At 42.7% G+C, this 15,118-nt stretch overlaps 1 protein-coding gene across 4 annotated transcripts in view; it reads left to right on the plus strand.

Moving 5' to 3' along the window:
• Positions 1-11,505, plus strand: part of LOC115096380 (tropomyosin alpha-1 chain) — a 171,129-nt gene extending 159,624 nt beyond the window's left edge. For 2 of the 4 annotated variants that reach the window (XM_029610897.1, XM_029610899.1), the window contains 2 exons: positions 1,474-1,543; positions 11,039-11,505. In XM_029610897.1, coding sequence (XP_029466757.1) covers positions 1,474-1,543; positions 11,039-11,121 — 153 coding nt within the window. In that variant the 3' untranslated portion in view covers positions 11,122-11,505. Of the gene's footprint in view, positions 1-1,473; positions 1,544-9,660; positions 10,124-11,038 lie in introns of those variants that run through there. The other 2 variants (XM_029610895.1, XM_029610898.1) reach the window with 1 other exon arrangement.
• The last annotated feature ends 3,613 nt before the right edge of the window (positions 11,506-15,118 follow it).

Genomic DNA, 15,118 nt, shown 5'->3' on the forward strand with positions numbered 1-15,118 from the left:
ATCAGGCCCAACCAAAACCTGTTATGGTCTGTTGCCAGGAGGTGCCCGAAGAGCCTAGCAAAGTGGGAGGATATCTGTTCATTTATTTTTAAATCTGCCCCGGTACAGAGGCCAATCAGAAAAGGGGGCTCAAGCATTCCCGGCTGACCAGGGGCCCATATTATATTTGTCAGCCCAGCGTGTACCTGGCCGACTTCCAGGCCGCTCTCCTCAGATGTGGCTTGAAGTACAGGGTTGCACGGTGTATGAACCTTTTAGCGGCATTTCTGTGTGGGTGTGTTGAGGCTGGCGCAAGGAAACAGCATGCACTCATTCGATTTTTCAAATGACACGTGCTGTTTTGTGTCATCATCCCCTCCAATCACTGCACCACACAAATAGCAGGCGCAAAATGCGTGAATGTTTTTATCACATTTAATTTGCAGTTGATAATTTTCAAAGAGAAGCGGTGTGGTTCATTTCTCTTTTGAAAATGTTCCTAAATTATCCGCACGAAATGCGCGTACCTTGTTTGCAACTATGTTGGCTATTTGAACGTTGCCCCTGTAGTGTATGGAGAGACAGATGTGTACAAGTAGACTTCTTTTTTTGTTTAGTACTGAGTGAGATGAGATAGATGGAATAGCAAGAGGAAGACTTGAATAATGGCAGAAAAGACAGAAGTGTTTGCCACGTGGTGCTCTGGTTTGGACGTGCTTGGTGGAAAGACATCCAGTAGGAGACAGCAGAGGAAGAGACGGATTAAATGTAGTCAGGGTAGAGAGAGATGGCCTTTAGAGCTGAAAGATCTGGATGAGGTTTCCCTCTGAAGAGCTTAGGAAGAGATGAGATCCCAAAACTGAACTCTAGATGGTAAGAGTAGGGATGAAGAGAACCTCCAAGGAGGGGGGCATTGAAGGGGGTAGTTGGAGAGAAGAGTGGGAAAGTAGGCGGGGACAGAGTTTTGAAAGCATGGGAAGAAGAGAAGAGTGCACATTAACGATTAAAGAAACCAAGCTGAGAAAGGTGGACAGGGATAATTAGCTGTAGATTTGTCAGAATGGGCCATTAGATACTATTGAGAACTATTTCAATGAAAGTTTGTAGCACAGAGGTCAGATTAAAGGAGAGGAAATTGAAGGATTTGGAAGGTCAATGGGGTGAAAAAGACAAGGCAATAAGTAAGTGAGTCAAGGAGAGAAAATTTAGAGCAATTTCTTTTACGACTGGAGAACTTGAGGCATGCTCAGCAGCAAATAGGAAATCCTGAGGAAAGGGAATGAAATGGAAGAAAAGGAACAGTGATTTTACCATCACCCAGTTGCAGTTGGATAGAGTAGGGGATACAGAACAGGAAAATCCTGAGGAGTTGTGCAAGGCTGCTTATAATTCAGCTCAGGATTTGCAGGGCTTCTAGCTCTCCACTCTGATAACTAGCGCAAACCTGCTGCCATAACCACCTGTTATATATTGTATATATAAAATCTATTTTAGGCTGAAACTCGTGCTGAATTTGCAGAAAGAACAGTGGCCAAACTGGAAAAGTCAATTGATGACCTGGAAGGTAAGATATTTAGAACTAGTTTTTAGCTCTATTATCACTTATTAATTTTGAATTGAAAAACACAATTCTTTTTTAAATGAAACTGGAAAGAATTTGAGATTGCGTTACAATATTTTTACCATCGATAAGCAGGCTGAATTAGCCATTACATGGGTATGACATCATCTGGAAGCACTGAATGGAGCTTTGAGCTCTGCTGAGCATGTGTGAGAATTCCCACGTAGGTGTTGCATTATGAGACTCCTCAGTTATTTTTGTCCGAGCTAAAGCACAACATACTCTCGCCTTATATTTTTTTTCTCTAAATCCAAAAAGCTTACTTTTTATTTGTTTTCTTCATTTTTTGTTGTCTTGCTGCCTCACCAGTCCTTCAAAAGCACTTTTCAGTGCAACCCCCCCCCCCAAAAAAAAAGGTTACCATCTGTATTTTCTTCTTTTTCAAGAGGCCTTGCTGCCTCAAGATGCCACAGAAGAAAGAGCCAACTCTCAACTGTTTCAGATGATGCATTTGCAATAAGGTAATGACTATTACTGATGGCCATGAGCTTTGCTACATCTGCATGGGTCCGGAAAATGACCAGCAGAATTGTTATGCCTGTGGTCAGATGGTCCCATGCTCACAATGCTCCAGGGAGCACTGTATTGAGGAGCTGATTGCAGCAGATCCTCCACCAGCAATGAAGTTTCATCTGCCTTCCCTGTAAAAGGTCAGAGCGGCAACTAATCTAAGTCTCCCCCTTTGGTGCAGCCCAAAGCCATGGGGGTCAAGTTTTGTCTGTCATCCTGCATTGAAGATAAAGCACCAACAATTGCTGGAGCTTTCATCCAAGAAGCATTTGAAGCGTGGCACCAGTGATGCAGCCAGTATCAGTGCAAACTGCATCAAAGCACTCAATGCAAGATTCATCAACACATGCCATGCATAGGCCTTTGAAACAATGGAGGCCTAGTGCATCGAAGCATTTGGAGCATGGAGTATCAAGGCATTCAATGCTGACAGACTACTTGATGGCATTAACACATTCTGACACAGCACATCTAAGATAAAGCACTGCATCCTTTCGATGCATTTTGAAGTCTCAATATAGCTGGATTAACGCATGGTGCAGCAGTGATCCAACTGGCACTTCCATCAGCATGGCATCGACGCAGAACTCCAGATTTCTTGACATGGTCAGCCTACCCTTCATCTAAACATGACAAGTTTCTTTGAAGTCCTTGAAGCATTCTACTGCATCCAAGTTGCTGATTCTAGTAACCAAAGTAGTTATATACAGAACATCCTAAGCGGAGAGGGCATAAAATTACTCCATCCTCCTCCAATCAACAGAGTGCTTTTCCCACCTCAGCTATTGGTGGAAGGGTATCATCTGGAGACACCAGATCCTACATGTTCTGTGCTCCCACTCACATCGGACCATTCAAAGGTCAATCTCAAAAACCAATCCTTGTGTCAGAAAAGGATATACCACCGCCTATGGCAGGGCAGAGACCCTATCAATTGGTGGATCAAATTACAATTTTGGTGAAATTTTCCAAGAAGTCTGGGGATTCACTCCAGCCTGTTCTTCAGAGCCTGACCATGGGAATTCCACCTTGAAGAGTCCCTGTTTTGTCCATTTGTACACATCCTCTGAGCCCATTCTTCAGGCAGCTGCTTCTTCCTACTCCATTGCAGCAGACTTGCAGAATGGCAACGATGGACTGCTAGGCCCCATCTGCGCTCCCATCGGAGGAGCCTGTGGTGTTGCCCTTATCTTTGAAACACTCTTGGCTGAGTGATCCTGTGCCATTGGGTTCGGATGAAGACACTTACAAGCATATCTTCCAATTTCTACTTGAGCCACCTGACCATACGTCACCTCTGGAAAACCTTTCTTATTCAAAATTAATAGAAAAGAACTACTAGGCCTTCCACAGATCCTCGATACTTCTTCAGAGCTGGTGGCTTTAGCTGTCCATGCAATTCTGTGTGGGAACTCTATTTTCTACCTTTCCAATGAAGAGAAAATTGGATCTGAAATACAGGATTTAACGTAATCCATGATTTAGTGTCATACAATTGCTGCTCCATTCAGTGGCAGTTGAATCCACAATGGAAAAAAACCGGATTCATTCCTTTCAGTACTCTATTGATTAATCTTTTCAAGCAGTCCAATTTGTAGGCTGAAAATTTTGAGAGTATGTAACATAGATGACTGTTGTTTTTTCTCATTTTGGGATTTTTTTGTATTTTTGTTGTTAGTATTTAATGTTTTATTGTTTGCCATGACATGCATATTGCTTAATGCCTAGAGCATAAGCATTTAATACATTTAATAAAGATAGACAATTCACAATCTGGGAAAGACCACTGGTTTCTAGACCAGTTTGGTAAAAAGATGTTAAGCTTCCATGTTAACTACACAAATACCAGTGTATCAATGCTTTTTCATGACCTCCCGGAAAAGCTGAAGTCTGTCCATCAATGTGGAAAAAAGTATTTGCCACTTAAGTTCAGTCTACGAATCTTTCAATTAGATTTCTAGTACTTCTGCATCATCCATAGGCACTTGTCATATGGCGTGGCTTACAGCCAGCAGCATTCGAGAGGATGTGCATGAGAAATTAGCAGATCTCCCCTGTCTCAGGGGATAATATGTTTGGTTCAAAATTTAGGGAGAATGTGGTGCAGATTAAGGACCAATCTCTGTCATAAGCGACCTTATTTCTACAAGTGCCCTGTCTGAACTTATTGATAGTACTGAACCCAACCTCTCCCAACTCATCGTCAGCTTAAGGGTTGGACAAAGAGAGCAGAGACAGAAAAGGCCAGCTCAACCAATCCATCCTAAACTAGGGTCCAGTTTTTGATCCCCTCGCACAGTCCACTCCCCTTTGTTCCAGTCAGTGGCAGAAATCAGCTTTGTGGATAAGTGGTGCCTTATCACCAATGACCCTTGGCTCCTTCAAAGAATGCATTCTGGGTAGCACTTGCAGTTCTCTAGCCTACCATTTCCCCTGCATTGCTCTGCGCTGCAGCTGGATTGGACTCATCTTCCGCAACTATGTTTGGAAGTTTACACTGCTACAACAGTGGGCAATAGAACCCCTTGCTGTTTCCCAACATACACAGGGGTTTTATTCCCAATACTTTCTCGTCCCCAAGAAATCAAGAGGTTTGAGGCCCATTCTGGATTTGAGGCATCTGAAAAAGCACCAAGAGAGATTCAAAATGAACTCCCGCAGTAGGATTCACCCCTACATTCAGAAGGGTGAATGGATGTGTGCATTGGACCTCAAAGATGCTTACTTATACATACCTATCCATTGTTGCCATTGATGATAGTTCTGAGTCAAGGTGGATTCTATTCATTACCAAGACAGGGGCCTCCTGTTCAGCGCCTCAGCTGCCCTAGGAATTTTCACCAAATGCCTAGCAGTGTTGGCAGCTTGCCTGTGATGTCAGGGAATCCAAGTCTTCCCTTATGTGGACAACTGGTTAATCACAGCATTTCGCAGGAATCTGTGATCAGCTGTCTTCACCAGACAATCTCCTTGCTACAGAGTTTGTTTTCTGATCAACTTTGAGAAATCGAATTTGGTGCCAGCCCAAAAATTGAAATTTATAGGTACATGGATAGACTCCTCACAGGAGAGACCATTTCTTCCCTCAGATCAAGTGACTATCATTCTCTCATTGATTCACAAATTGATTTCCTGTCGGCAAACAGCAAGATCTCTTCTAGTCGTGCCGGGACACATGGCAGCAGCCGTTCATGTTGGTCCACTAACTTGAATGCATGTTCGATGTCTATGTTCCCAATGGGATCAGCTGACACCATTCCCTCTACTGTGGTCCATATGTCCCAAGAAGCTCAGGTGATGGTGACAACCTCAAGTCCTTTGATAGGGTGTACCTCTTCATCAGCCTCTACCGAATAACATTAATGGATGCCTTAACTAGGAGGTGGGGAGCTCATGTCGGCTCGTGTCAAACACAGGGCACTTGGGCCTCCTGAAGTCTGTATCAAATCAACTTGCTCGAGTTTTTAATGAAAAGAAATGCATTTCTGATATTCACACACCACCTTAGAGGCAAGAATGTTCTTATTGAGATGGATAACCAGGTGACTGTTTTATGTCAACAAAAAAAGGGGAATGGGATCATGGCCCTCTGCCAGGAAGTACTCAAGAGCTGAACTTAGGCAAACAAAAATCAAAGCACTGCCGCAGGCCTTCTTTTTCCCAGGAATCTCCAACATGCTTGCAGGTTGGTTCAGCAGAATATTTTTTCCATACAAGTGATTTCTGCAACAATCTGTAGCAGACAGGATCTTCCAAGTTATGGGGGTCAACCATTAGTGGACCTGTTTCACAGGAAAACAGCAAGGTAAATCTATTTTGCTCAGTTCTTCCAAGCGAGCTAAGGCTAGCTCAGGATGCTTTCCTTCTTGATTGGGAAACAAACATCATGTATGCTTTTCCACTGATTCCTCATTGTCAGAATAGTGCAAAAGGTTCTTCAGGATAAGAACATAAGAAATATCCATAGTGGGTCAGACCAAGGGTCCATTAAGCCCAGCATCCTGTTTCCAACAGTGGCCAATCCAGGCTACAAGTACCTGGCAAGTATCCAAACACTAAGTAGATCCTAGGCTACTGATGCCAGTAATAGCAGTGGCTATTCTCTAAGATAACTTGATTAATAGCAGTTAAGGGACTTCTCCAAGAATTTATCCAAACCTTTTTTAAACCCAGCTACACTAACTGCACTAACCACATCCTCTGGCAACAAATTCCAGAGCTTAATTGTGCGTTGAGTAAAAAAGAACTTTCTCAGATTAGTTTTAAATGTGCCACATGCTAACTTCATGGAATGCCCCCTAGTCCTTCTATTATCCGAAAGAATAAATAACCAATTCACATTTACCTGTTCTAGACCTCTCATGATTTTAAAGACCTCTCTCATATCCCAAAGACAAGCATGTTATGCATATCTCATATATCTTTCCAGCATTCCTCCTATTCTGCTAAGATTAGACGATGCTATTAACTCAAGACAGTGGGACTCTATCATCCCATCCTTGCTGCCCTCAGCAGCCGGAAGGTTGAATGCTCAGTGATTGTGGATCTTGACCTAACTACAGAGATTGTTGATATCTTAGTCTCATCTAGAAAACTTCAACTAGGCAAAGCTAACACCTTCAAGTGGAATAGATATTATAAGTGGTGTCTGCAGAAAACATTGGACCTTATCTTATGTCATTCTCAGCATCTACTACCATATCTTCTTCACCTTTCATACTCAGAGCCTGATTTCCTAAGGCTTTTTTCCTATTCTGTGCTTATGGGAAAAATGTTTAGTAAATGAGGTTCTCAGGTCTTGCCATGTCTTCAGTATAGGTACACCTCAGCTCTATAGCAGCCTACCATGATACGCTGGACAGTAAAGTCTATATCCACTCATCTGCTAATATTTTGATTCATGAAAGGACTGTGGTGTGTTAGACCTCCGGTTCAAAAACCTCCTATTCCGTAGGATCTGTGTGATTCTTTCCCACTTAATGAAGCCTCTAGAATTGGCTTCACTAAAGTTTTTGACTTGGCAACTAGAAAAATCACCTTCCATCACTTCTGCTGGAAGAGTCAGTGAACTGAAGGCTCTTGTTCACTGTTCTCCATATCTGCAATTTTTTCATAGCAGGATGGTTCTCTGAACTCACCCCAGGTTTCTTCCAAAGGTGGTCTCTGCCTTCCACATCTATCAATCCATTGTTCTGCCGTTTTTCCCAAGGCTGCATGCTCATGATGGCAAAAAAGCTCTTCACCCTTTAGATTCCAAACAGACTTTGGCATTCTACAAAAGGAGGACTCAGCCGCCTCAGCAAACCAATCAGCCATTCGTATCCTGTGACCTGAACCACCTGAAAACTGCGGTCGCCAAGCAAACTTTAATTGGTTGGCTGAATGCATACAACACTGCTACCACTTAGTAGACTTACAATTCACAGACTTGGTTAAAGCTTTCCTTCATGAGGTGCCCATCAAGGACATCTAAAAAGCTGCAACTTGGTCTACAGTTCACGTCCCACTACTGTCTGGATAGCCTCTCAAAGACTGACAGTAAAGTCAGACAGGCAGTTTTGCGGACCTTGTTTTCACTGTAGTCTGTTCTCCATGGTAGGGTCAGGGTTTCTTACTAACAGGCCGATACAGTACAGTGTGCTCCAACGGAGCGCACTGTTAGCCTGTCATTGGACGCGCGTTTTCCCTTACCTCTTATTCAGTAAGGGGCGGAAAACACGCGTCCAATCCGCCGAACCTAATAGCGCCCTCAACGTGCAAATGCATATTGATGGCCCTATTAGGTATTCGCGCGCGATTCAGAAAGTAAAATGTGCAGCCAAGCCGCACATTTTACTTTCAGAAATTAGCGCCTACTGGCACTGGGAAAATGCACAGAAAAGCAGCAAAACTGCTTTTCTGTGCACCCTCCGACTTAATATCATGGCGATATTAAGTCGGAGGTCCCGAAGGGTAAAAAAAAGTTTAAAAAAAAATAAAATTTTGAATTTGGCCCGTGGCTGTCGGGCCGAAAACCGGACGCTCAATTTTTCCGGCGTCCGGTTTCCGAGCCCATGGCTGTCAGTGGGCTCGAGAACAGACGCCTGCAAAATTGAGCGTCGGCTGTCAAACCCGCTGACAGCCGCCGCTCCTGTCAAAAAGGAGGCACTAGGGATGTGCTAGTGTCCCTAGTGCCTCCGCTTGCCCGTTTTTACTGCCGGGCCTCATTTAAATACTGAATCGCGCATTCGCCCGCTCTCCCGCGGACTTTACTGTATCGGCCCGTAAGTAAACACTCTGCTGCAACCCTTAGCTTGGGACCCTCCACATGTAATGGCTAATTCAACCTATTAAATAGACAGAAGAAGCAAGTTTTCTTACCATAAATTGTGTGTTCTGTAGATAGCAGGATGAATTAGCATTGGGATACCCACCCACCTTCCTAGAGAGTTGACTACGTAGCTAGATTTAGCTCTGGTATTGACTGAGGGAGAGGCTCAAAGTTCTACTATCTTGGAGAGACAAGGCCTTCAGTGCCATCGGATGATGTCACCCACATGTAATGGCTAATTCATCCTGCTATCTGTGGAAAACAACATTTATGGGAAGCAAACTTGCTATACAGCACTTTCAGTTTTATTGAAATTCAGCATCTAGGGCTTCAACAGTGCCAAAGTAGGAGATTAACCAAAAAAAACCAGAAAACCTGACTAGACTTCCTGAAAAAGGGACGTCCCGGTATCATTTCATCTTTATTTTATTTTTATAGTCCACTTTTCAGGCATTTCAAAGTGAATTACTTTCAATGAAAGAATAAATCATTTACTCTGAATATTATTTTATTGATATTTAGAAAGTTCACTCACAATTAGTATAGATTAAAAATGAAGAAAATCACAGAAAAATCAGGCAATGAAACTAAAAGAGCAGTCATGCTCCACCTGGGAAAGGACTATAGAGCTGAGGAACATAACATATAAAGCCAAGGCCATTATCTGGGTGGTAGATGACTGTTCAGAGCAAGCAAACATACTGGGTTTGACTAAAGAGACTAGCCCTCGTCAGCTGCTGCTTTCAAGTGGTGATTGAGGGGAAGGCAACAAAAGAAAAAAAACCCCAACTCGGACAACATATCCCTCCTCCCAAAGACAATCATCATCCTGAGCAATTCTGTTCCTAATGATTAGCCAAGACCCTAGGGAATGGTTCTAGTAACTTCAAACATCCGTAAAAGGGACACACAGATTGGTGGAACCTTCTAGACTAACGGATGTATTGGTTTATAACTCTTGATCTTGAAAGCTTACGCCCCCCGCCCAATTAATCTGTAAAGTCTATAAGGTGCCACTAGCCTTTGTTGTTGTTTGCTACTGCAGGCTTAATATGGCTGGAATTTTTATCAGCAAATATTGATCATTTTTCTTTCGCACTGAAAACCTTTCTCTCTCTCTCTTTTTGTTTCCTGATTCCCTGCAAACCTTTGCTTTCTGCTTCTCAACTCCCTTCCAACTGCTGCCTGTCTCTGCTGGACTCCTGCTTCACTTTCTGCTGCACCTTGCCTTGCCGTGTAGACGAGTTGTATGCTCAGAAGCTGAAGTACAAAGCTATCAGCGAGGAACTCGACCATGCACTGAATGACATGACCTCCTTGTGAGCCATCTTTGCTCTTTCACCTCCTGGAACGCTGCTTTTTCTGCTGACATTCGGTCTTGTTCTCTCTGGATAAGTCCTTTCAGTCTGTGGGGCAGATGCTAATGTTTCTTACACTTTGGGACCTTAGTTTTCAGTTTTTATTTTACTTTTCCTAGGAATGTCAATGTTATAACAAGAAAAATCCATGGAAAAATGACTTTGTTATAACATGAATGAGAATTTTTCCATGGATTTTCTTTTTCTTATAACATTGACATTCCAAGGCAAAACAAAATAAAAACTGAAATCGAAGGTCCCTAGTTATACTGCACTACTGAGATTCCTTTCACTTCTCTGCTTTTTTTTTTCTCGTTTTATCTCTGTAAAGATGTTTCAATAAAATAAGAAATCTCAATCCTGTACATTGACTTTCTTTTTTTTTTAGCCTTTTTTTGTGCAGCTGTATTGAATGTTACTATAGCAGAAGTACTAGGAAAAAAAAATCTCAGTTGCAAAATTAAGATCCCCCTAAGTAAATAGGGGTCATGCAGGTCATTAATAGATGTAAAGTCTGAATAAAATACAGACTGTACCCAGGAAATGGGGTAATTAAAAATAGGGAATGTGACTGCAAGAGTAGGAACATTATTTTTAAATCAAAACAGTTAAGATAAAATGTACCAAACAAAACAAAAAAACTTAGGGATAAGCCCCAAAGAGGAAAGCAACAGAACTGCAAACTTGATAAGTTGATGATTTGAGGACTCAGTCTCTTATTGTTGCTTTAACTCTTAAATCTGACGATTTTCCAGAGCTTCTTGTTAGTGGTTCCATAGTGCAGTAGGTATGTGATACGTAGGGCTTCAAAGGACAGGACATTGAAACAAAGTGAGTGAATTAATTTCTGCTTTCTCTGAAAAATGTATGGTTACTGATCAACAAAACCATTATCCGTGGTCATGGGTTTTCACATAGAGGGGGCACATTTTCAAACCATGCTTTTTGGGGCAACGTCCACGAGTACATTTTATTCAGAAATGTTGTAAAGTTGAAAATGGTGGATAATTCAAGGAACAAACATTGACCTCTTGAATTGGTTGGGATGGATCTGACAAAAGGATGTTTAATTTTTAGCAATTAGGAAACCCCTGTGTCATGTTAACTACTAATGCAGCAAAAGCTAGAGAGGCGCAATATCTTATTTATGCTGAGACATTTCTTAGACTAAATGGTCTGAATCTCTGCCAATAACAAAGATTTGTGCAAATTAACCACTTTTTTTTTTTTTTTTTTAAATTATCCCTTTTCATTTTACAGAAAAACTAGCCAGTGCAAAAGAAGAAAATGTCGGGATGCATCAAGTCCTGGATCAGACACTACACGAACTCAACAATTTATAAACTAGAAATAAAGAAATCCAAAGTGCAGAATTTATTTGCATACTGTCTTCCCATTTATGCTAGTTTAACTTAATTTCTTCTTCTCTACTTTTCTTTGAGGGGTGGGCGGGAAGAATGTGACCAAATATTTTATATAAAGAGAGCCCTTTTTCTGCAGGTTTTGCATTTTAATTAACTATTTATGTCATCTTTCCCCTCTACAACTCTATCCCTGCTTTGCTTTCTAATGTTTTAGAGTTGGGCTTGTGTATCTTTGCATGGCATTATGGCATTTAATTCTCCACGGTTTGAGATTTAAAAAAAAAAAAAAATCATTTAAATCAGTGAAGAATAGCCAAATTGACAGTTTGATCTCTTGTAAAGTTAAAAAAAAACAAAAAAAAATGCTTGCTTTTTTTTTCCCCCCCAATAATTTCTTGAGAAATGCTAACATTTTATTTGTATTGCTTCTATACATAGGGGCGATCTTGAGAGAGGTCAAGAAGATGGTAGGTCAAGTCTACAAACAGATTTTCCAAGGGAGAATCTCCTTGTGAGGACCTGGGCCAGCGTTGGCCTTGGACCTGAGGAGACTCTCTGTACCCACCAAGGCCCGCCCCTTTCTGGCCACGTACTTTTACCCACACTGACGTGGAACCGTTCTCAAATGGTCCCATCTAGCCAAGCTGATCTGTTTTTAACCTAGCTAGGTCCAATTTGAAAACTGCTCTCCTAATATCCCCAAGGAAACTGGCCCAGTGAATGTAAGGTTGAACAGAATATATGCAACAGGCACTGCTAAAATCCTTCAGTCGGGACCAAAATATTCCAACTAGTGCCCTTGCTCAAAAAAGGCTTGAGGGAGGGGGCCGAGATCTATGAAAACGGGACCAAATTCTAAGGTGTTTCATTGAGAAGATTTTTCTCCAATGTACAGGATCAAAATTCCATATTGCTGGGTGCTCTATTTATTTTCCCCTCTTATGTTTTTTTTGCCTTCCACGGCCAACTGGAACTGAGGAGGCGGGGAAATTCATGTGGGGCCATGTTCCATGTTGAATACTTGGCCCCTCAGTTTACCTCAGGATGTATAGTTAAGGTTAAACATACTGCCCTAGAGAAATTGTGTTCTAGCCGATTTTATAAGCATGAGGCTAAATTCATTTTTTTAAATGCCTGTTAAAAACAAATGTTCATAACTGTACCTTTAGCTTTTTTTTTTCTATTAAATGTTTTTACATGACTTCTGCTTTTATTTTGCACTCTGGTTCGTTACTATGAACAGATAATCTTTTTATAATAAGGTTTAGTTTTATGCAGCTTTTAACTGAACTTGTATCTACAAAACAAAATCCCTCTAGTTGATCCCTGGTTGCGAGGTGAAGAAGGGGGAAACCAGAGACGAACTGTGGTCGGTGGCATTGCACTAGGAATGAAATTAGGCAGACTACATGGACCCAATGAGCCGTCTCTGCTGTCCCGTTCTATACTTAAAACATTACTAATTCAGATGCTGAAGATCTTGTTTGTAGGAAGCCTTCCCTCTTCTGTATCTCATAAGAGACACCATACTGACTCAGACCAAAGGTCCATCAAGCCCGGTATCCTGTTTCCAACCGTGGCCAATGCATGTCACAAGTGCCTGGCAGGATCCCAAGGGGTAGAGAGATTCCAAGCTGCTTACACCCAGGCATAAGCAGTGACCTTCTCCAAGTCTATCTGGTTCAATTTCTTAAATAAACAGTTTAGGGACTTTTTCTCCAGGAACTTGTCCAAACTGTTTTTAAACCCAGCTTCACTAACTACCTTTACCACATCCTCTGGTAATGAATTCCAGAGCTTAATTGTGCATTGAGCAAACAAATATTCCTTAGTGTTCAGGGGTATGCATCTCTGCCAGCAAAGCCAACGACACGACCATACAGTTTGGGTAATTGCCAGGTTCTTGTGGCCTGGTTTGGCCTCTGTTGGAAACAGGATGCTGGGCTTGATGGACCCTTGGTCTGACCCAGCATGGCAATTTTTTATGTTCGTATGTGGCTGTGCAACTTGTCCACAGATACTATTTCAAAGTCCAATCTGACTAAGCTGCCCTTCAAAAGCTCGTTTTTGTTTGGGAGTGAAGTGAAAAAAATGGCAAGTAAAAAGCGAGATATCCAGGTCCCTCATTTGTCAGATAAGCCAGTTTTCCGTACATTTTGGGCAAGTGACCACTTTCAAGACTACCAGCGTTTTCAGCCTTTTATAGGGGAGGTTCTTCACAGAGATCCCGTCCCTTCTGCAGGTCTCACTCCTTTTGCCCCTCAAGGTCCTTGAAAGGATGAGGGCTCTGGAAGTGGAATCCCTTGGTCTTCCCAATGAAGGTTTGCAAGCTCACCTAGTGATGCAGGAAATATGTAGTCATCTAAACTGTTTTATCACAGCTGGGTCCAGATTACTTCTGATGAATGGGTTCTCGAAATGATTCAGAACGAGTATGTGCTAGAATTTCTTTGCATTCCTCAGGATGCTTTCATGGTCTCCATGCAACTCCCCTCAGAAGAGGGTAGAAGTGGCAGTGACATTACAACGGCTGTTGAATCTGAAAGCAGTGATTCCCATTCCCGAATCACAGGAAAATAGGGCCAAAATTCCATTTATTTTGTCATGCCCAAGAAGGAAGGATGTTTCGGCCCATACTGGATCTCAAGGGCATAAACAGACATCTACAAGTCACGCGTTTCAGGATGGAAATGGTGCGCTCTGTCATAATGGCGGTTCAAGCAGGAGAGTACCTCACATCTCTGGATCTGGCAGAGGTATATCGGCATATTCCCATCCAGCAGGAAAAAGAGGTTCCTCCGATATGCCATTCTGCATCGTCAATACCAGTTTCAGGCCTTGCCTTTTGGTCTAGCCATAGCGTCCAGGACCCATGTCCAAGGTCATGGTAACAGCGGCCCTTTGTAAGGAGGGAATTCTAGTTTGCCCATATCTGGTTGATTGGAGCCAAGACATTGAAATAGTCTTTGCCCTTCCTACAGGATTGTTTCCTTGCTACAGGAACTAGACTGGTTGAATCTGGCAAAGAGTAATTTGCAGCTGTCTCAGATTCTGGAGTATCTCAAGATTCACAGGATGCTGAAAGTTCAGTTCCTGCAGAACTCTATTCGTCCAACCCTGTGACCTTATCTACAGGTCCTGGGGTTGATGGCTGCCACATTAGAAGTGGTTCCCTGGGTGAGGGACACATCTGCCTTGTACAGCACACCTTGCTCTCCCGATGGAGGCCGCAGTCGCAGAACTGTGTGGTGAGGCTGTTCCTTCTGTTAGAGGTGAGATCCCAGTTGGACTGGTGGTTCCACGTGGGCCATCTCAGGAAGGGAATTTCCCTGATGCTGCTAGATTGGTTGGTACTCACGTCAGATGCGAGCCCGAAGGGCTGGGGGGCTCACTGTCAGGAATTGGTGGTGTAAGGGCGCTGGAATGCAGCAGAGCAGCAGTGGAACATCAACAGATTAGAGGCACAAGCGGTTTTTTGACTTGCCTGCATTTTGCTAAGCAGCCAGAAACTCTGGTAGTCTGGATAATGTTCAACAATGCAACAATATTTTCTTACATGCATCAGCGTGGAACCAAGAGTTGACAGGTGTTGGAGATAGATGCACTCGTGTTTTGCTTAGAAGATGCTGCTCCGCTTGTATCTGCCTCTCCCATTGCCAGAAAGGATGATATCAGAGCAGATTTCCTAAGCAGGAGCAACTTGGACCCAGGAGAATGAGAGCTGGTGGCTAAGGCCTTTCTGCTCCTGGTGAACTGCTGGGACCTACTGGATTTAGACTTGTTGGTGTCATTCAACAACTCAAAGGTTCTTTGGTTCTTCAATTGCAGGCTCGACCCAAAAGCAATAAGCGTCATAAGAACAAAAGAATATGCCATACGGAGTCAGACCAAAGCTCCTCCAAGCCCCAGCATCCTGTCTCTAACAGTGGCCAATTCAGGCCATAAGAACCTGGCAAGTTCCCAAAAACAAAGTCTA

Source organism: Rhinatrema bivittatum, chromosome 8 (genome assembly GCF_901001135.1).
Source record: "Rhinatrema bivittatum chromosome 8, aRhiBiv1.1, whole genome shotgun sequence".
In the NCBI taxonomy this organism is placed as follows: domain Eukaryota; kingdom Metazoa; phylum Chordata; class Amphibia; order Gymnophiona; family Rhinatrematidae; genus Rhinatrema; species Rhinatrema bivittatum.